At 47.2% G+C, this 22,892-nt stretch overlaps 1 protein-coding gene across 7 annotated transcripts in view; it reads left to right on the forward strand.

The window, feature by feature from the left end:
• Positions 1-22,892, forward strand: part of dagla (diacylglycerol lipase, alpha) — a 519,984-nt gene that overhangs the window by 401,293 nt on the left and 95,799 nt on the right. For all 7 annotated transcript variants that reach the window (XM_070899843.1, XM_070899842.1, XM_070899844.1 and 4 more), the window contains 2 exons: positions 4,340-4,423; positions 10,582-10,659. In XM_070899843.1, the coding sequence (XP_070755944.1) occupies positions 4,340-4,423; positions 10,582-10,659 (162 nt within the window). The remainder of the gene's footprint in view (positions 1-4,339; positions 4,424-10,581; positions 10,660-22,892) is intronic.

Raw genomic sequence — 22,892 nt, forward strand, 5'->3', positions numbered from 1 at the left:
GAAAGGTTTTGATACAAAGATCCGTGGTTCAGTGGTTAATAAATTGCTCAGTACTCCTGAGATTATACGTTAGCCAGAAACAACCATTCCCAGAACAACGTTAATCGATAGTCTTGTTGTAAATTCATTCTTTTCCTTCTGTGTTTGCTGTTTTACTGTTCTTCAAACCATACACGCCCACTAGCAAGTTTTCATATCAATAAAATGGATGAAAATTGTATTTTTTTCCTGAGTGTTTTTCTTCTAGTTCATGCTATTGATTTAGATGGACAGGTTTCAATGTATATGATGGCCCGAAGGCTGCGCCCTCTCCGGGTCCGTACGATGTGCGCACGCACCCGAAGAGGCCTCGCAAATGTTGGTTCTCGGCCGCAATGCGCATGCACCGAGGACCTGCTTTTGCAATCTGTCAAAATGTCTTTTGACAAAGTACATGCATCCCCGGGAGAAAGACATTCGCGGGGCAGAGATTTGGGCTGTTTGCCCAACCCTTGCCCAACTTTTGCCCAGCAAATGTCCTTCAAACTCTTACGCGTGGTCAAAGCAGGCATATGGCCTACTTTTACCAGCATAAGAGTTTTAAAACATAGAAAAAGTAAATGTTATCACTCATTTTTATATAAAAAATCTTGTCTATTAAGGTCAGTTTATTTTTAATCTTATTAAAACATATTTCCTTTTAAATTAAAAAAAAATTTTTCTAAAGCATTTAATTAATTCAATTTCAATTAATTTTAAATGTGAGGTTTTAAAAATTTAATTATTGTGTTTCTATGTTTTAGGGGATATTCTCATTGATAGTAACGGTAGCTCGTACAAACTGAGCTCCCATTATTATCAGTGAGAATATTGCATTGTGATTAGTGGTCCAGGCTCACGTGATCCCAGGTTGTATTCCTGGGATGCATGATCCCATAGGCTTGGGCTGCGCATCTAGGCCTCGGACTGTAAGTCTACGTTCCTCCGGAATCACTAGATACTTTCGGGGAAAGAAATTTTGATCGGAAGTGCCGCCCGCACCAGAACTAGTTACACCATACCAATTACATCTCTTATTATAACTGCTCAACCATCGGCGAACGTGCCTTCAGCTGCTGGGCCCTAAGCTCTGGAACTCCCTCACTAAACCTCTCTGCCTCTCTACCTCTCTTTCCTCCTTTATGATGCTCGTTAAAACCTACCTCTTTAAACAAGCTTTTGATCATCTGCCTTAATTTCTTCTATCAAATTGATCTGTTTGTCTGCAACACTGTTGTGCAGCTCCTTGTGATGTTTTACTACGTTAAAGGCACTATATAAATAAAAATTGTTGTTATTATTAATAATTCATCTGCCTCAGGAGGAGAATTGCTGTAGTATAGCGTGATAGAGGTCCTGGCTGACGATTGAAACTTTTATTTAATTCAATTTTTAAAAGTTTTCCCCTTTGCCTGGTGCAGTTCAACATTTAAAATGTAACTTCCTCTCCATTGCATATAGAAACACTGGGCACCAGGAAAGCTGCTCAGCAATGGTAAGGTGCAAGTGCCAAAAAATACATTTGGCCCTAAATTGTGGCTTCTCCGGATGCGTATGATATGTGTGCACATGCCCGAAGAGGCCTCACAAGTGCCGGTTCTCGGCAAACTATGCACATGTGCCAAGAACCGGCATTTGCAAACTGTCACAATTTATTTTGACAGATCGCAAGCATCCCTGAGAGAAGAACATTCACGCGCCCATTTCGCTATTTGCCCAACTCCTGCCCAGCGAATGTCCTTCACACTCTTATGCCTGGTAAAAGCATAGAAAAGATAGAAACATTCAATTTTAACACTAATTTTTATATTAAAAACCCTGTCCATTAAGGTAAGTTTATTTTTACCCCATTAAAACATATTTTTTTTAAATTCTCAAAAAAAATGTTTTGTCTAAAACATTTAATTAAATTCAATTTCAATTAATTTTAAATATGAGAGATGTTTTATTTAATTTGTTTTGTGTTTCTGTGCTTTTGGGGGTAGTCTCATTGGGCTCAGTTTTCCCCAAAGCATTTTTTTGGCGTACTTGAAGAGTTACGCCCGATTTTTTTTTTGTGGCCCAAGTACGCAAAAAAAAAATGGTGTAAGTTTCCGCTTAGTATCTCTTCATTTTGGAGTGTCCTAACCCGAGGGGGGTGGAGCCTTGATCCGCGGCAAAAAAGATCGGACTGCCATGGTAACCTGTGAGTTCTCCTGCCTGCCGGTTGAGTCCTGTCAGTTCTCCTGCCCGCCCCTAGCCCTGGCCGTGGCCCCCTGGTGCAATCTCTTAGTGCTCCTGCCTACCGATGAGTTCTGTCAGTTCTCCTGCCCTGGCCGAGTGGCCTCCCGGTGCGATCTCTTGAGTTCTCCTGGCTGCTGGTTAGTTCTCCTTCCCCTAGCCCTGGCCGAGTCACCTCCTCCCTCCCGGTCAAAAGCTTCCTCCAAACCCCATTTCCATCCCCACCTCTTTCTTCCTCCCCCATTTCTCTCTCCCCCTCTCTCTTATCTTTCCTGCTGCTCAGGCAACTGCGCTGATTTCCTTACCTGCACTGATTTCTTTAACTCACCGCAAGGGTTTTCTCAAGTGGCCACATACTCTGGCCGAAGTAGAAATGGAGTAACTATTAGCTGGCCAAAGTTGCCGAAATGGCCAGAACTGGCATAGGTGGCTGGTAACGCCTCCCCCCCCCCCCCCACCCCTTTGGAAAAAAAACCAAATCTTTAAAAAAAAAAGTAACTAAGTGAGTTACGCTGTTGCAAATTGATTGGGGAAACTGGGAATTTTTAGGCCAGAAAAAGCAGTCTACTCCAAAGAAATACGGAGCATCTCCTGGGGAAAATTGAGCCCATTGATAGTAATGGGAGCTTGTACAAACGTAACTCACCATTATTATCAATGAGAATACTCCATGTTCATTGGTGGTCCAGGCCCTCGTGATCCCAGGTTTCGCTTACGTTCCTGGGATGCGTGGACCCATACGCTGGGCTGCAAACGGAGGCCTCGGACTGCAAGTCTATGTTCCTCCGGGACCACTAGGTACTTTAGTAAAAACAATTTCAGTCGGAGGCGTCTGCCTGCAGGAGGTCTCCGACCGCAATTTCTGGGCCATTGAATAACATCATCCTACCATTTGCTTTTTAAATATGCCCGCCTATATTTGGGTGTATTATATACATAACGTCACTTCAGGCAAAAAACCCCAGAAGTGCTATTGATTGGTGGGGAGCCCGCAAAATACCACCATACCTGATGTTCTTTTCCTACCCACCCAGGTTACATCCAAAATTAGGCGGAATAGGCTGAGTTGAATTGGGTGCAATACAATCTCAGTGAATTACATTTAAATGTTTGTCTTATTGAGGAACTACGGTTACAGGCCCATAGTGCAGGACACCAGCAAAGTTGACAAGGGAAGGTAAGGTGTAATGGGAAATACTAATTATTTGACAACAAGGATTTTAATCTAGGGAGAAAAGATGATTCCTAGAGGTGAGAGATTCCATAGTTGTGAGGCCATTAGGAAAGAAACCAAGTACTTGCATTTATAGAATGCCTTTGATGATTCGGGGCATACCAAAAGGCTTTCCAGCCTATGAATTTCTTCTGAAATGCAGTCACTGTTGTTATGTGGCAGCCAATTTGAGCACAGCATGGTCCCACAAACAGCAATCAGATAAATAACCAGTCAATCTGAATTTGGAGCTGTTGATTAAGCGATTAAATGTTGACCAGGAGAACCCCCTGCTACTCTTCAAATAGTGCTATGGGATCTTTTACATCCACCTGAACAACAGGCAGATGGAGCCTCTGTTTAATGTCTCATCCAAAAGATAGCTACTCTGACAATGCTGCACTCCCTCCGCACTGCACTGAAGTGTCAGCCTGGATTCTGTGCTCACGGCTTTGGAGTCGGGTCTGAACTAATGGCCCAGAGGCAAGGGTGCTGCTCCTGGGCTATGCTGAAAGTCTGAATTAGGACAGGAGCTTGTATGAATATTCTTCATTTTAACATAATGAAGATGTAGGGAGGTGGAAATCCATGTAGGATGGTGTATTTGCAGCTTAGAAAGGACAAGAAAGGACATTTCAGAGGAGCAATGACCCTGGTGGTAAAATAGTTTTAATCTAAAGAAGCGTCACTCCTGTGTTTAATGCAGACTCACTTTATTTTTGTATTGTGGAATGAACCAATCCCTGAAATATTGAAATTGAAAACCAAGATGCATGCAAACTGTTAACCAGTTGTTGCCTAACTCAACTGTGGATCACTTGGGAGAATCTCTCGGCTCTTTCGAAATTCACTTTGTATTAATTTAATTAATTCACTCTCTTTTTCTAGGTGTTTGAAACACCTTTCTATGTTGCTGTGGATCATATGAAAAAGAAGGTGGTGATTAGTATTCGGGGGACCCTTTCACCAAAGGTGATGTATTATAAGCATTCTATATGAAGAAGCTAGCAATTGATGCCCAGAATTCTGCATGGTTCAGAAATCCCTGCGTCCCATGTAACGAGGTTTTATAATAAGATACAAGCTGCAGGAGGGAATGGTTGCCTTACTGTCATCAACACTTAAATTGTTTATTTCTGTTAAACAAAATAATCATCTGTCGCACAGAAATATTTGACTCGTGTTTACATGTTCTGAGCTTCTCTTAGTGTCTGTCCAGACACAGGTACGCAGCTGAGTGTGTACACACAGGCACCCACCCACATGAGGTATGTGTGCACATGACACCCACCCAGATAAAGGAATACATTCCGATACATAAGTAAAGGTACATTGGAAGACATAGATACACACCCACACAGGCATATACCTTAACAGGAGCAGCCACTCATGTGCATACCAGTCAGATACAGGAATATAAACACACACTGGGATACAACCGCCCATCAGAAAAGGCAGTCAGATAAGTGTATAAACCTGCATGCATGCAGCCAGATATGTACATACACACATCCAGATACAGGTGTAGCGCCCCACTCGGCTGCATTGCGGTGCGCAGCAAGCCGTTACCGCCCCGGAAGAGAAATTCGGCTGAGCCCACTGCAGGCCGGGGCCATTGGAGAGAGCAGCGTGCGGCGGCCCGGCCTGGAAATCGGCACGGTCCCAGCCTGCAAGACCATTAGCAGGCCGGGGCCATTGGAGGGAGAAGCGTGTGGCAGCGTATCACTGCAGGGAGCAGCGTGTGCTGCTGCAGGAGGGCGACGGCTGCGAAGCCAGGTCGCTGATTGCAGTGCGGGAAGGCACAGCAGGAGGGGCGAAGGAGCGGCAAGAATTTGTAGCGGGAAGTGACTGGGGCCCAGAAGAGGCGAGGGCCCAGGGGCAGCACGGGCCAGTCCACACTGCGATATGTGTGCGCACTCGGTCCGTGCAGCAGAGCTGGTCTCCAGTCGTCTTGGATAACCCCTGCCACTGGACCAAGACCTAGCTCTGTCAAGCCCCTGTGGTGGCTGGAGTAAAAAAAATCCACGCACAGGCATCTTCCACCCTTCAAGATGTAGTTCAGGATCTGGAATATTAGCTCCTTCATTGAAACACCTGTGAACTCATCCCTTTTTGGCGTGGAAGCAAGTCACCCTCGCTTTGAGGGACTGCCTATGATAATGATGATCAACTGGCGCTGACAACGATAGCTTCAGCTGTCAAGTTGGAGTCGGCTGGAGGAACGCTATTTAAAGCGCCATCTTTTCAAACAATTCTTTGTTGGCTATTACTCTTTGCAGCTTGCTAACACTGCAGAAGGGTGGCTGTTGGACAGATTTGAGCGATTTTCATTTCAAGGATTGTTCTGCCTCGTAACCATTTCTTTGTTTCATTGAGAGCTGATTTGAAACAACAACATTTATATCATTTCGTGGGGGCTGTGTTGGCACTCGACCTCCTGCTCCGACGTTGCTGTCGGAGGCTACTTAGGTGGAGGCAAAGGCAGGGAGCAAGACGGGGAGAAAGGCAGCAAAATGTGGCCAGAGGGAGAAGGCCAAACAGGGTTGGCAACGGGAGACCTTACTTGGGTATTCCGGCAGCAGTTCTCCTACATCAATTTTACTGAGGTACAGTGTGTTAGAAGGCTGCGCTTCTGCAAGGACCTGGTCACAGAGCTCTACCATCTCCTGCAACCAGACCTCGAACCTCAGACCAGGGTGAGGATGGTGCTCTCAGTGACAGTCAAGGTTACATTCCAATGAAAATTTATGTAATAACAATTAATTATCATCATGTATTTAAGAATATCTCGTGTATTTCCTTCTATTCCTTTTATGCTTTAATTATTCTAATGCTCCTCTGCAATGTGTCCCCTGTGGCTGCAGTACAGCCGGTGGAAGGCTGCTGTGTGTCAGGGTCAGAGACTACAGATGGCTTTGCAGGATGTCCTTGACCAGCTCTGGGCTTGGAAGGCCCGCCTGTAGACTGCACCACCTCAGGATGGGCGGCGGCAGTCTGGGCGATGGCCAGCGACAAGTGCAATGGCAGAGTGGCAGTGGTGGGATCAGGAATGCTGTCATCCAGGAATGATGATAGCAGGTTTCTGCTCCACTGACCCAGTGCCATTCCCCTGGGGCAGCACCACAGCATCCCCACCAATCTTCTGCAGCACAGATTGGTGGGCTGCTGCGACACCGTGAGATTCCCGGTAGTCTGTAGTGGACCCAGGGGTGATGGCAACAGTCAGAGTACGTGTGGCATCAAGCTGAGACTGCATGAGAACAGTCTGAGCTTCCATACTGCCAACCATTGTTTGCATTACAGCTTCAAGACGTTGAGTTGCTTCCGCTTGTGCTGCAGTGGAAGCTGCCACATCGCAACATGAGGTCGGGGAGTCCACCATTGTCTGCAGACTGCCAATAATGGGCTCCATAGTTTGCGCAGAGCTCTGTGCAATGCTGGAGGCGGATTCCTCCACACTCCTTACGACTGTCGAGAGGCTCTCGGGTACCCTTGCCATTACACCCATCATGTCAGAGTGCATGGACATCACCGTTTGTGTGAACGCCTCCCCATCGAGGTTCTAATCTGAGTCCTGTGCAGCAGAACTCGTGCGCGAACTTGCCCTCCAGGGAGATGGCTCCCGAGGTTCCCTTTCCCCTTGCCTTGCTGCAGCCCGCTCGGCCCCGGGTGCATCACCCTGTGCAGACCCGTCTACAAACCTAACTTCTAACGAACACGTAGTGCCAGTATCTGAGCTGGTACCTGCGGGGGTGAGATGCAATGATGCAAAGCTTGGCTCCTCCTCTTCTTCCTCTCCCTCCTGACTGCTGGGGGGGGGAACTCAGGCTGCACATCTGCTGGCTGATAATCTGAAAGCATAAATGACTAATACTAATTTCTTTCAGTTCCTCATTCTCGCTAGACCCTTGGCTCTCCACTATTTCCGGGAGTTTTTTGTGTCTTCTGTGAAGACATACACAAAGTATTTGCTTAATTTCTCTGTCATTTCCTTATTCCCAATTCCCCAGACAGTATCAGGAGGTGGAGAGTGATAAAGCCTTCTAGTTTGATGGGGAAGTGGTATTTAGAAAAGGAGGGGGTAAAAATACTGTTGTTGCCCCCATCGGGGTCGATGTCTCCGCCGGCTACAGCGCCCACCACCTGCGGGCCAATGAGCCGCAGCACTCGCTCCTCAAGATCAGTGAGCTCACGCAGTTGAGGTTTCTCCGCCCCTCCCCCCCCCCCCCCGTCTGCTGCTGTTCCCTCCTGTTATCTGCAGTCAGAATCAGGGGAAGTCATAACGGGGAACAAATAAATGGCGGATCAATTGAACAAGTACTTTGGTTCGGTATTCACTAAGGAGGATACAAACAACCTTCCGGATATAAAAGGGGTCAGAGGGTCTAGTAAGGAAGAGGAACTGAGGGAAATCTTTATCAGTCGGGAAATTGTGTTGGGGAAATTGATGGGATTGAAGGCAGATAAATCCCCAGGGCCTGATGGCCTGCATCCTAGAGTACTTAAGGAGGTGGCCTTGGAAATAGCGGATGCATTGACAGTCATTTTCCAACATTCCATTGACTCTGGATCAGTTCCTATGGAGTGGAGGGTAGCCAATGTAACCCCACTTTTTAAAAAAGGAGGGAGAGAGAAAACAGGGAATTATAGACCGGTCAGCCTGACCTCAGTAGTGGGTAAAATGATGGAATCAATTATTAAGGATGTCATAGCAGTGCATCTGGAAAATGGTGACATGATAGGTCCAAGTCAGCATGGATTTGTGAAAGGGAAATCATGCTTGACAAATCTTCTGGAATTTTTTGAGGATGTTTCCAGTAAAGTGGACAAAGGAGAACCAGTTGATGTGGTATATTTGGACTTTCAGAAGGCTTTCGACAAGGTCCCACACAAGAGATTAATGTGCAAAGTTAAAGCACATGGGATTGGGGGTAGTGTGCTGACGTGGATTGAGAACTGGTTGTCAGACAGGAAGCAAAGAGTAGGAGTAAACGGGTACTTTTCAGAATGGCAGGCAGTGACTAGTGGAGTGCCGCAAGGTTCTGTGCTGGGGCCCCAGCTGTTTACATTGTACATTAATGATTTAGACGAGGGGATTAAATGCAGTATCTCCAAATTTGCGGATGATACTAAGTTGGGTGGCAGTGTGAGCTGCGAGGAGGATGCTATTAGGCTGCAGAGTGACTTGGATAGGTTAGGTGAGTGGGCAAATGCATGGCAGATGAAGTATAATGTGGATAAATGTGAGGTTATCCACTTTGGTGGTAAAAACAGAGAGACAGACTATTATCTGAATGGTGACAGATTAGGAAAAGGGAAGGTGCAACGAGACCTGGGTGTCATGGTACATCAGTCATTGAAGGTTGGCATGCAGGTACAGCAGGCGGTTAAGAAAGCAAATGGCATGTTGGCCTTCATAGCGAGGGGATTTGAATACAGGGGCAGGGAGGTGTTGCTACAGTTGTACAGGGCCTTGGTGAGGCCACACCTGGAGTATTGTGTACAGTTTTGGTCTCCTAACTTGAGGAAGGACATTCTTGCTATTGAGGGAGTGCAGCGAAGGTTCACCAGACTGATTCCCGGGATGGCGGGACTGACCTATCAAGAAAGATTGGATCAATTGGGCTTGTATTCACTGGAGTTCAGAAGAATGAGAGGGGACCTCATAGAAACGTTTAAAATTCTGACGGGTTTAGACAGGTTAGATGCAGAAAGAATGTTCCCAATGTTGGGGAAGTCCAGAACCAGGGGTCACAGTCTGAGGATAAGGGGTAAGCCATTTAGGACCGAGATGAGGAGAAACTTCTTCACCCAGAGAGTGGTGAACCTGTGGAATTCTCTACCACAGAAAGTAGTTGAGGCCAATTCACTAAATATATTCAAAAGGGAGTTAGATGAAGTCCTTACTACTCGGGGGATCAAGGGTTATGGCGAGAAAGCAGGAAGGGGGTACTGAAGTTTCATGTTCAGCCATGAACTCATTGAATGGCGGTGCAGGCTAGAAGGGCTGAATGGCCTGCTCCTGCACCTATTTTCTATGTTTCTATGTTTCTATCTTGGCCAGCAATAGAAAGGAACTTGTGAGAGTAAGAGTCCAGATATGTATGTGGAAGATATGCCTGCCGTGGTTGAATAGGTTGAATGTAAGCAAGTCATGACATGAGGATGTGCATGTGAGTAGCTGCAAATGGTTGAGTGGTGGGGAAGTGGTGGTTGGCACAGTGTGCGCAGACAGAGGTTCAGAGGCTGGTATGTAGGAGGTGTGAAAGCTTGTACTCACCTTCACCATGCGACATGAGGTTGTTGAATTTCTTTCGGCACTGTGTCAGGGTTCTGACTACCACAGTGCTGGCTGACACCTCCTCGGCCACTTCTCGCCACATGGCCCTGAATACCTGTGGCGATGGCTGCCTTTCCAGATGGAGGGAACAATGACTCCCTCCTTCTTTCCACTTCCCCCCCCAATGTCTCCGCAATGCCACATTATTAAAGCACGTGGCCCTCTCACTTGAAGCAACATTAGCACCAGCCATTGCACCAAGGTGTCTCAGTTGCTGAGGTGTCTGGCTCAAGTGCTGCAATGCTGAAAATGAGCTGCAACAGTTTGAAATGACCTCCCCTTTAAGAGCTGGAATGAGCCAGAGGCAAGAATTGAAGGCTGATTGCTCAATGCAAGTCAGCTGAAATTGGGTAACTCTGGCAATAGCACCCCACTGAGGCCATTAGCCCCTCATTTACCACTCCTCTTCACTCCTGGAGCAAAAACGCCCAATTTACTACAATTTTGCAAGCCATTTCGCTGGACATTGATTTTTTGAAAAAAAAGATAAAAGTTCACGCTCAAATGGAGCGCTGCCGAATTTTGCCTCCTTAGTGTACACAACAGCACTTCTATCCAGGTCAAGACAGAATCAAGGTTGGCTTTGATGATTTCTGTGGTTGAATGGCTTGTTGACGTATAGTGTTCCGGCTGACGAATAAAGAGTGTCTATGTGGGTAAAGAAATGGAGGTCTACCTGCATCAGTGGTATCATATCCAAGGAAGGAGAGGAAGAGAAAAAATTGGAAAAAGAAAACCAGTGACTGGTAAGCAAAGATTGACTCATATTCATCTCTGATTCCACTGACAGGATGCCCTGACTGATCTGACCGGAGATGCTGAACGATTACCAGTGGAGGGCCATCACGGAACTTGGCTTGGCCACAAGGTAACTGCAATTTTTGTTGTATCCCTCAGTTGGAATAGCATGGAATAGGAAGTACTTCAGAACTGTTCATTGTTGAGTTTTAATACCTGGCCTTTTATTTTGCATAGCATTACATAGGATATATGGCATAGAAACACGCCATTCGGCCCAAACAGTTACTGCCGCCGTTTATGCTCCACTTGAGCCTCCTCTGGTCTTTCCTCATCTAAATTTATCCACGTAACCCTCTATTCCCTTCTCCCTCATATGCTTGTCTAGCCTCCCCTTAAATGCATCTATACTATTCGCTTCAACCACTCCCTGTGGTAGCGAGTTCCACATTCTCACCACTCTTTCGATAAAGAAGTTTCATTTGAATTCCCTATGGGATTTCTTGGTGACTATCTTATATTGATGGCCTCTAGTTTTGCTCTTCCCCACAAGTGGAAGCATTCTCTCTGTACCCACTCTATCAAAATCTTTCATAATTTTAAAGACTATCTATTGGGGGTCGTCCCTCAGCCTTTTTCAAGAGAAAAAAGAGACTCAGCCTGTTTATCCTTTCCTGATATGTATACCCTCACATTTCTGGTATCATCCTTGTAAATCTTCTCTGCACCCTCTCCAGTATCTCTATATCCTTTTTATAAAATGGCGACCAGAACTGTACGTAGTACTCTTAAGGTTCAATACCAGTTTAGCATAACTTCTCCACTTTTCAATTATAGCCCTCTAGGAAAAAAAACCCTAGTGCTTAGTTTGCTTTTTTTATGGCCTTGTTAACCGTGTCGCAACTTTTAATAATTTGTGTATTTGTACTCCGAGATCCCTTTGTTCCTCTACCCCACCTAGACTCACACCCTGCAAGTAATAAGTGACCTCCCTATCCTTCCTACCAAAATGTAATACCTCACAATTATCTGTGTTGAACTTTATTTGCCATTTATATGCCCATTCTGCAAATTTATTCATTTCCTCCTGTAATTTGTTGCAGTCCACCTCAGTATTGACTATCCCCTCAATCTGGTGTCATCTGCAAATTTAGAAATTGTGTTTTTGACTCCAAAGTTTAAATCATTAATATAAATTGTGAGCAACAGCGGTCCCAATACTGATTCTTGTGGAACACCACTACCCACCTTCTGCCACTGTGAATAGCTACCCTTTACCCCTACTCTCTGCTTTCTGTCTTGAAACCAGTTAGCGATCCATTGCTACTTGTCCCCTGCATTTTCTGACATTGTTCATCATTCTGTTATGGGGTACCTTATCGAAGACCTTTTGAAAGTCTAGATAAAATATGTCAACCAATGTATTATCATTGTCCACTCTCTCTGTTACTTCTTCAAAAAGTTAAATGAGGTTAGTCTAGCAAGACTTTCCCTTTTGAAATCCATGCTGACTATTCATTATTATATTTTTGGTTTCTAAATGTACTATTTTCTCCTTTAGTAGAAATTCCATTATTTTTCTTGCCAGCGATGTTAAGCTGACTGGTTCATAATTCCCTGGACATGTTCTATCCCCCTTCTTAAATATAGGTATTTCATTAGATATCTGTCAGTCCTCTGGCACTACACCTTTTTCTAACAAATTATTAAATATGTGTCATGCCTCTACTATTTCTTCCCTAGAATCTTTTAAAATGTGTGGATGCAATCCATCCGGACCAAGAGTTTTATTCTCTTTGAGTTTGCTTAGTTTATTTAACATATCCCTTCTTTTTATTTTAAATGTACTTATCTCATTACTAATCTCATCATCCAATGTCATGTCCACCTGTTCTATCTCCCTGGTAAATACTGAAGCCAAATAATTATTTAATATTGCTGCCATCTCTCGCGTTACCTGTGACATTATCCTGTCTATCCCTGAATAGCCCTATTCCCACCCCAATTTTTTTTATTGATGTGCCTGTAAAATATTTTACTATTTTGTTTTATGTTCCTTGATAAGAACATAACATAAGAAATAGGAGCAGGAGTAGGCCATTTGGCCTCTTGAGCCTGCTCCGCCATTTAATAAAATCATGGCTGATCTGATCATGGACTCAGCTCCACTTTCCTACCCGCTCCCCATAACCCTTTATTCCCTTATTGCTCAAAAATCTGTCGATCTCCACCTTAAATATATTCAATGACCCAGCCTCCACAGCTCTCTGGGGCAGAGAATTCCACAGATTTATAACCCTCTGAGAGAAGAAATTCCTCCTCATCTCAGTTTCAAATGGGCGGCCCCTTATTCTGAGACTATGCCCCCTAGTTTTAGTTTCTCCTATGAGTGGAAATATCCTCTCTGCATCCACCTTGTCGAGCCCCCTCATTATCTTATATGTTTCGATAAGATCACACCTCATTCTTCAGAACTCCAACGAGTTTAGGCCCAACCTACTCAACCCATCTTCATAAGTCAACCCCCTCATCTCCAGAATCAATTAAGTGAACCTTTTCTGAACAGCCTCCAATGCACGGAGGCCAAAACTGTACGCAATACTCTTGGTGTGGCCTCACCAATACCCTGTACAGTTGTAACAGGACTTCCCTGCTTTTATACTCGATCCCCCTTACAATAAAGGCCAACATTCCATTTGCCTTCCTGATTACTTGCTGTACCTGCATGCTAACTTTTTGTGTTTCATGCACAAGGAGCCCAGGTCCCTCTGTACTGCAGCACTTTGCAATTTTTCTCCATTTAAATAATAATTTGATTTTCTATTATTTCTGCCAAAGTAGATAACCTCACATTTTCCCACATTGTACTCCATTTGTCAAATTCATGGTCACTCACTTAGCCTGTCTTTATCCCTTTGCATATTTTTGTGTCCTCCTCACAATTTGCTTTCCCACCCACCTTTGCATCATCAGCAACCTTGGCCACATTACACTTGGTCCCTTCATCCAAGTCATTAATATAGATTGGAAATAGTTGAGGCCCCAGCACCAATCCCTTGAGCATCCCACTAGTTACTGTTTACCAATCGGAAAATGACCCGTTTATCCTGATTCTCTGTTTTCTGTTAGTTAGCCAATCCTCTATCCATGCTAATATATTACCCCCAACCCTGTGAACTTTTATCTTGTGCAATAACCTTTTAAGTGACACCTTATCGAATGCCTTCTTTAAATCCAAATACACCAAATCCACTGGTTCCCCCTTATCCACCCTGCTCGTTACATCCTCAAAGAACTCCAGCAAATTTGTCAAACATGATTTCCCTTTCATAAAGCTATGATGACTCTGCTTGATTGAATTACGCTTTTCCAAATCTCCTGCTACTGTTTCCTTAATAATGGACTCCAGCATTTTCCCAACGACAGATGTTAGGCTAACCGATCTATAGTTTCCTACTTTCTGTCTGTCTCCCTTTTTAAATAGGGGCGTTACATTTGCGCTTTTCCAATCTGCTGGGTCCTCCCTAGAACCCAGGGAATTTTGGTAGATTACAACCATTGCATCCATTATCTCTGCAGCCACTTCTTTTAGGACCCTAGGATGCAAGCCATCAGGTGCAGGGGAATTGTCCATCTTTAGTCCCATTATTTTACCGAGTACTACTTTATTAGTGATAGTGATTGTATTAAGTTCCTCCCTCCCAATAGCCCCTTGATTATCCACTATTGGGATGTTTTTAAGTGTTTTTTATCGTGAAGACCGATACAAAATATTTGTTCAAAGTCTCTGCCATTTCCCTGTTCCCCATTATTAATTCCCCAGTCTCATCCTCTAGGGGACAAACCTTTACTTTTGCCATTCTTTTTCTTTTTATGTACCTGTAGAAAATCTTACTATCTGTTATGGCCCCAAGTTTCGCCATGATTTGCTCTTGATTTTTAGGAGCAACTGGTGTAGAACGGAGTATCTTAGAAATCGGAATTCTCGCCATTTAGTTTGCTCCAGTTCTAGTCAGTTAGAACAGTTTCACTTTGGAACAGATTTTTTTTTCAAAAGGGGGCGTGTCCGGCCACTTAAGCCTGTTTTCAAAGTTTCGTCAGTGAAAACTTACTCCAAACTAACTTAGAATGGAGTAAGTGAAGATTTTTGTATGCTCGAAAAAACCTTGTCTACACTTTAGAAAATCAGGCATAGGTTACAAATCAGGCCTGGGGAATGGAGGAGTGGGTGGTGTTAAAGGGAAGTTTACAAACATTAAACACTTCAGTTTTACAAATAAAGAGCCATCATCAATAATAAATGATAAAAACATCAATAAATCAACCAATAAATCAATCAAAAAAAATTAATAAGAAATATATATATTTTTTAAATCAATAAATAAAACATTTTCTACTTACCAACTGCAGCACCGGGAGCCCTCCAACAGCATGCTGGGATGCCCCCCCCCCCCCCCCCCCCAGTGTGTCTCTGTCAGTGTCTCTATCTCTCTGTCTGTCTGTCTGTGTGTGTCTCTCATTCTCTGTCTGTCAGTGTCTGTGTTTCTGACAGCGAGGGGAGGGGGGTAAAGGGAGAGAGGGGGGGAGAAGAGGGGGAGGGGGGGAGGAGGAGAAGGGGAACGGGGAGGAGGAGAAGGGGGAAGGGGGAGGAGGAGAAGGGGGAAGGGGGGGGGAGGAGGAAAAGGAAAGAAAAAGGGGGGGGAAAGGAGATTGAGGGGGGGGAAAGGAGATGGGGGGGGAGGAAAGAGATTGGGGGGGGGAAAGGAGAAGGGGGAGGGAGGCTGAACGGGCCCGGCTGGGCCCGAGACTTCGGGCAGGGCCCGTCACCAGCACCAGATTTGCAGGTAGGTGGCTTTGGGTCGGGTTGGGGGGAGCGCGGGTCGGTGGGGTGGTGGGAGGGAGGTCGGTTTGGTTCGGGTCGGGGGAAGGGAGGTCGGGTCCAATCCAGGGGGGCGGGGGGGAAGCGGGAGTTGTGTCGGGTCCAGTAGGGGGTGGGGTCGGGAGTCGGGTCGGTGTTGAGGTCGGGTCTGGTGCGGGGGGGAGGGTGTCGGGGGCGGGGGGGGGAAGCGGGAGTCGAGTCGGGTCGGGAGGAAGCAGGAGCTGGGCGTGGGAGGAGCCTTATTCACGCAGCCCCAGTGAGGCCATTCGGCCAGGGCTAGGGGCTGCGTGCTTCGGGCCCCTCCCACACAGTTTCGGGCGCCTGGAGCTACTGCACATGCGCACTCACTGTAGCGCGCATGTGCAGAGGTCCCGGCACTGTTTTCAGCGCAGGGACCTGGCTCCGCCCCCTGCAGCTCGTGCTGCGCTGCGCCGAGCTGCAAACGACCTGCAGGGAGCTGGAGAATCTGGAAGTTTTTTTTAGGCGCACTTTGTGGCGCGACAAACGGGCGTCCAGGTCGGGACTGCACCGTTCTAGGCGCAGCTCGAAACTTGGGCCCTATATTTCGTGCTAGTTTACTTTCATAATCTATCTTCCCGCTCTCTATTATTTTTTTAGGCGTTCTTTGCTGGCTTTTAAAAGTTTCCCAATCCTCTGGCCGACCACAAGTCTTGGCCAGATTGTATGCCCTTGTTTTCAATTTGATACCATCACTTATTTCCTTAGTTAGTCACGGATGGTTATCCCTTCTCCTACAGCCATTCCTTCTCATTGAGATATATTTTTGTTGAGAGTTATGAAATATCTCCTTAAATGTCTGCCGTCCCACACTTTAATCTATTAAAGGGAGAGAGGGAGGGGAGGGAGGGCAGAGAGGGGGGGGTCGGGGGAGCGGGTGTCGGGTCGGGTGGGGGGGAGCGGGTGTTGGGTCGGGGGGGGGAGCGGGTGTCGGGTCGGGGGGGGGGAGCGGGTGTCGGGTCGGGGGGGGGGAGCGGGTGTCGGGTCGGGGGGGGGGCGGGTGTCGGGTCGGGGGGGGGGAGCGGGTGTCGGGTCGGGGTGGGGAAGCGGGCCTCGGGTCGGGGAGCGGGATTCGGGGCGGGGGGGAGAGCGGGTCTTGGGTCTCTGTCGGGGCGGGGGGGAGCGGGTCTCGGGTCGGGGCGGGGGGGGAGAGCGGGTGTCGGGGGGGGTGGGGAGCGGGTCTCGGGTCGGGGCGGGGGGGGAGAGCGGGTGTCGGGGGGGTGGGGAGCGGGTCTCGGGTCGGGGCGGGGGGGGGGGGAGAGAGCGGGTGTCGGGTCGGGGCGGGCGGGGGGGTGGGAGCGGGTCTCGGGTGTCGAGTCGGGTCTGGTCGGGGGCGGGGGGGGGGAAGAGCGAGTGTCGGGTCTGGTCGGGCGGGGAGCAAGAGCTGGCCGTGGGAGGAGCCTCATTCACGCAGCCCCAGTGATGCCATTCAGCCAGGGCTAGGGGCTGCGTGCTTCGGGCCCCTCCCACAGTTCGGCGCCTGGAGCTACTGCACTTGCGTGCCGACTGTAGCGCGCATGTGCAGAGGTCCCGGCACTGCTTTCAGCGCAGGGACCTGGCTCCGCCCCCCCCACAGCTCGTGCCGGCTGCGCCTAGTGCCACAGGACCTGTAAGTCGGTGGAGACTACCGAGGATTTTTTTAGGCGCCATTTTAGGCGCGAAAAACGGGTGCCCAGCTCGGAGGGGCGCCCGTTTTTTTTCTTGTGGAAACTTGGGCCTAATATTCCAGACATTTAGAAACATAGAAACATAGAAAATAGGTGCAGGAGTAGGCCATTCAGCCCGTCTAGCCTGCACCGCCATTCAATGAGTTCATGGCTGAACATGCAACTTCAGTACCCCCTTCCTGCTTTCTTGCCATACCCCTTGATCCCCCGAGTGGTAAGGACTTCATCTAACTCCCTTTTGAATATATTTAGTGAATTGGCCTCAACTACTTTCTGTGGTAGAGAATTCCACAGGTTCACCACTCTCTGGGTGAAGAAGTTTCTCCTCATCTCGGTCCTAAATGGCTTACCCCTTATCCTTAGACTGTGACCCCTGGTTCTGGACTTCCCCAACATTGGGAACATTCTTCCTGCATCTAACCTGTCTAAACCCGTCAGAATTTTAAACGTTTCAATGAGGTCCCCTCTCATTCTTCTGAACTCCAGTGAATACAAGCCCAGTTGATCCAGTCTTTCTTGATAGGTCAGTCCCACCATCCCGGGAATCAGTCTGGTGAATCTTCGCTGCACTCCCTCAATAGCAAGAATGTCCTTCCTCAAGTTAGGAGACCAAAACTGTACACAATACTCCAGGTGTGGCCTCACCAAGGGCCCTGTACAACTGTAGCAACACCTCCCTGCCCCTGTACTCGAATCCCCTCGCTATGAAGGCCAACATGCCATTTGCTTTCTTAACCGCCTGCTGTACCTGCATGCCAACCTTCAATGACTGATGTACCATGACACCCAGGTCTCGTTGCACCTCCCCTTTTCCTAATCTGTCACCATTCAGATAATAGTCTGTCTCTCTGTTTTTACCACCAAAGTGGATAACCTCACATTTATCCACATTATACTTCATCTGCCATGCATTTGCCCATTCACCTAACCTATCCAAGTCACTCTGCAGCCTCATAGCATCCTCCTCGCAGCTCACACTGCCACCCAACTTAGTGTCATCCTACATTTAATCCCCTCGTCTAAATCATTAATGTACAATGTAAACAGCTGGGGCCCCAGCACAGAACCTTGCGGTACCCCACTAGTCACTGCCTGCCATTCTGAAAAATACCCATTTACTCCTACTCTTTGCTTCCTGTCTGACAACCAGTTCCCAATCCACGTCAGCACACTACCCCCAATCCCATGTGCTTTAACTTTGCACATTAATCTCTTGTGTGCGACCTTGTCGAAAGCCTTCTGATTTCCCTCAGTTCCTCCTCCTTACTAGACCCTCTGACCCCTTTTATATCCGGAAGGTTGTTGGTGTCCTCCTTAGTGAATACCGAACCAAAGTACTTGTTCAATTGGTCTGCCATTTCTTTGTTCCCAGTTATGACTTCCCCTGATTCTGACTGCAGGGGACCTACGTTTGTCTTTACTAACCTTTTTCTCTTTACATACCTATAGAAACTTTTGCAATCCGCCTTAATGTTCCCTGCAAGCTTCTTCTCGTACTCCATTTTCCCTGCCCTAATCAAACCCTTTGTCCTCCTCTGCTGAGTTCTAAATTTCTCCCAGTCCCCGGGTTCATTGCTATTTCTTACCAATTTGTATGCCACCTCCTTGGCTTTAATACTATCCCTGATTTCCCTTGATAGCCACGGTTGAGCCACCTTCCCTTTTTTATTTTTACGCCAGACAGGAATGTACAATTGTTGTAGTTCATCCATGCGGTTTCTAAATATCTGCCATTGCCCATCCACAGTCAACCCCTTAAGTATCATTCGCCAATCTACCCTAGCCAATTCACGCCTCATACCTTCAAAGTTACCCTTCTTTAAGTTCTGGACCATGGTCTCTGAATTAACTGTTTCATTCTCCATCCTAATGCAGAATTCCACCATATTATGGTCACTCTTCCCCAAGGGGCCTCGCACAATGAGATTGCTAATTAATCCTCTCTCATTACACAACACCCAGTCTAAGATGGCCTCCCCCCTAGTTGGTTCCTCGACATATTGGTCTAGAAAACCATCCCTTATGCACTCCAGGAAATCCTCCTCCACCGTATTGCTTCCAGTTTGGCTCGCCCAATCTATGTGCATATTAAAGTCACCCATTATAACTGCTGCACCTTTATTGCATGCACCCCTAATTTCCTGTTTGATACCCTCCTCAACATCACTACTACTGTTTGGAGGTCTGTACACAACTCCCACTAATGTTTTTTGCCCTTTGGTGTTCTGCAGCTCTACCCATATAGATTCCACATCATCCAAGCTAATGTCCTTCCTAACTATTGCATTAATCTCCTCTTTAACCAGCATTTATCACCCTTTGTTTGAAGATGTTCCTTTCGATCAAGTTTATTTCAAAACCTGGCTTTCATTTTCATACTGTTTTCTCGTAGCTTGCTTACACTGTATTTTTATATCTCCATTTTACTCGTATTGCATATTAATATATATTTTAATTTGTTTTTATTAATCTTCTTTGTATTTCTATCTCCCTTTTTATTCATGTTTTATTTTCTCATTTCACTTTGCTGTTATTATGCACGAAAAAGACACACATTTCCAATCATCAATTAAAATAGGTTACCAGAAAGGAATTACAGCTGTTGTACAGTGATAGGGACTTTAGTGTTTGTGACTTGAGAAACCAGGCAACAATTAGTGCTGTGTGTCTCTGGGTTTGTCACAGGTTTCATTACAATGGGACAGATGATTGTTTCCCAAAGGAGTACCTTGCCACAATTCACTGCTATCTTGGATTATTTTAACCTCGAAGATACGAGTGCAGCCAATTGCAAACATGTGGCTCTCAGGCTGCTTTCTGCACTCCTTATAGCATCATAGAACTTTATAGTCTTGCAGTAGACTATTCATCGCATTGTACCTCTGAAAGAGCTATCTACTTAGTCCCCGTAATCTTTTAAATTTTTCATTTTCCTTGCTGCAAATAACTTTACATAGTGAGAACTGATGGTATTGAAGACCAATGAAATGTACACATGCACCGAAACACAAGTAACCACTTTGTAAGGAACGCAGTCAGTGGAGAGTGTGACATGTATTTGAAAATAACTGGTCTCCTCTAGTTTAAAGGTGCTATTAAAGAGGTTGAAATAATCAGGAAAGCAGTGAATTGTGGAAGAGCGCATTGCTGGTAAAAAGAAAAATGGGTCTACAATTTTGGTGTTGGGTTAAAGCTAAATAAATGTCGAATGCTAATCCTATGCATTTGCCCTCTGGATCTCATTACACATCCCGATAAGACTCTAGCGCCAATGTGTAGTGTAAGAAATAGAGGTCACTCTCCGGAAATATACAAACAAACCAAAAATGCAAATATAAAAATGCTTCAATATAAGGGTAGTTTAGTGTGCTGAGGGCAGGCTTCAGGGTACTCTTGTGTACCTGCAGTGGAATGGTTGTGTATACCTGTATTTCCAGTAGATGTCAGTAAATAACTGGGTACAGTTCTGTCATCGACTCCAGAGAAAAAGGAATAAAGCTCTTTTTTAAAAAAAAAAGCTTAAAAGAAGAAGCTTCTGATTTAATTTTTTTTAAATTCTCACAACTGAGTAAGATTCACTGCCACTTGGGACAAGTCTACTTGCCGCTCATTATGTATACTTTCAACTTTGATATTTTTTCTTAAGCTTATTAAATATAGATTGCATCTAATGGGCCCACGTTTCGAGCCGCGCCTAGAACGGCGCAGTCCCGACCTGGACGCCCGTTTTTCGCGCCACAGTGCGCCTAAATAAATCCTCCAGATTCTCCACCTCCCTGCAGGTCCTCTGGCCCTCGGCGCAGCGCAGCAGGAGCTGTAGGGGGCGGAGCCAGGTCCCTGCGCTGAAAACAGTGCCGGGACCTCTGCACATGCGCGCTACAGCGGGCACGCAAGTGCAGTAGCTCCAGGCGCCCGAAACTGTGTGGGAGGGGCCCGAAGCACGCAGCCCCTAGCCCTGGCCGAATGGCCTCACTGGGGCTGCGTGAATAAGGCTCCACCCACGACCAGCTCTTGCTTCCTCCCGACCCGACCCGACTCGACTCCCGCTTCCCGCCTCCGGACCGGACCCGACACCTGCATCCCCCCCCACCCCCGCCCCCGGACCGGACCCGACACCCACTCCCCCCCCCTTGCCTCCGCCTCCGGACCCGACTCCCGCTCCCCCCCCCCCCCCCCCCCCAGCCCCCGGACTGGTCTGACCTCCCTCCCCCCGACCTGACCTCCCTCTCCCTCCCTCCCTCCCCCCGACCCGAACCGAACCTCCCACCACCCCCCCGACCCGACCCAACACCACCTACTTGTAAATCTGGTGCTGGGGACGGGCCCTGCCCGAAGTCTCGGGCCCGGCCCGTTCAGCCTCCCCCCCCCCCCAAATCTCCTTTCTCCCCCCCCCCAATCTCCTCCCCCCCCAATCTCCTCCCCCCCCAATCTCCTTCCCCCCCCCAATCTCCTTCCCCCCCCAATCTCCTTCCCCCCCCCAATCTCCCTTCCCCCCACAATCTCCTTTCCCCCCCCGCCAATCTCCTCCCCCCCTCAATCTCCTTTCCCCCCCCAATCTCCTTCCCCCCTAATCTCCTTCCCCCCCCAATCTCCTTCCTTCCCCCCCAATCTCCTTCCTTCCCCCCCCAATCTCCTTCCTTCCCCCCCCAATCTCCTTCCCCCCCCCAATCTCCTTCCCCCCCCCCAACTCTCCTTTCCCCCCATCTCCTTTCCCCCCATCTCCTTCCCCCCCATCTCCTTCCCCCCCCATCTCCTTCCCCCCCATCTCCTTTCCCCCCCATCTCCTTTCCCCCATCTCCTTTCCCCCCCATCTCCTTTCCCCCCCACATCTCCTTTCTCCCCCCCTCCCCCTTCTCCCTCCCTCCACCCCCTTCTCCCCCATCCCTCCCCCTTCTCCCCCCTCCTCCCCCCCTCCCCATTCCTCCCCCTTCTCTCCCTTCCGTCTGCTTCCCCCCTCTCTCCCTCTACCCCCCTCCTCCCCCTCCCCTCGCTGTCAGAAACACAGACACTGACAGACACAGAATGAGAGACACACAGACAGACAGAGAGAGATAGAGACACTGACAGAGACACACTGAGGGGGGCATCCCAGCATGCTGTTGGAGGGCTCCCGGTGCTGCAGTCGGTGAGTAGAAAATGTTTTATTTATTGATTTTTAAAAAAAAATTATTTCTTATTAATTTTTTTTGATTGATTTATTGGTTGATTTATTGATGTATTTATCATTTATTATTGATGATGGCTCTTCATTTGTAAAACTGAAGTGTTTAATGTTTGTAAACTTCCCTTTAAACACCCCCCCACCCCACCATTCCCTAGGCCTGATTTGTAACCTACGCCTGATTTTCTAAAGTGTAGACAAGGTTTTTTCAAGCGTACAAAAATCTTCACTTACTCCATTCTAAGTTAGTTTGGAGTAAGTTTTCACTGCCGAAACTTTGAAAACAGGCGGAAGTGGCCGGACACGCCCCCTTTTGAAAAAGAAATTCTGTTCCAAAGTGAAACTGTTCTAACTGACTAAAACTGGAGCAAACTAAATGACGAGAATTCCGATTTCTAAGATACTCCGTTCTACACCAGTTGCTCCTAAAAATCATGGCAAATCATGTGGAAACTTGGGGCCATAGTGTGTACCTCCATTGTTAATTTGCTGAAAATGACTGTAAAGAGACGTAAATGTGCCTTACAGTTGATCAGCAAGAAAGTGAGTGTAAAAGGATGATGCATCATTGTTCAGCTCTTCTCAGGTACAGTATCTCACATGAGCAAAGCCGATTGCAGTACCCCTACACAAATAAC

This window comes from Pristiophorus japonicus, chromosome 14, assembly GCF_044704955.1.
Source record: "Pristiophorus japonicus isolate sPriJap1 chromosome 14, sPriJap1.hap1, whole genome shotgun sequence".
Lineage (NCBI taxonomy): Eukaryota > Metazoa > Chordata > Chondrichthyes > Pristiophoridae > Pristiophorus > Pristiophorus japonicus.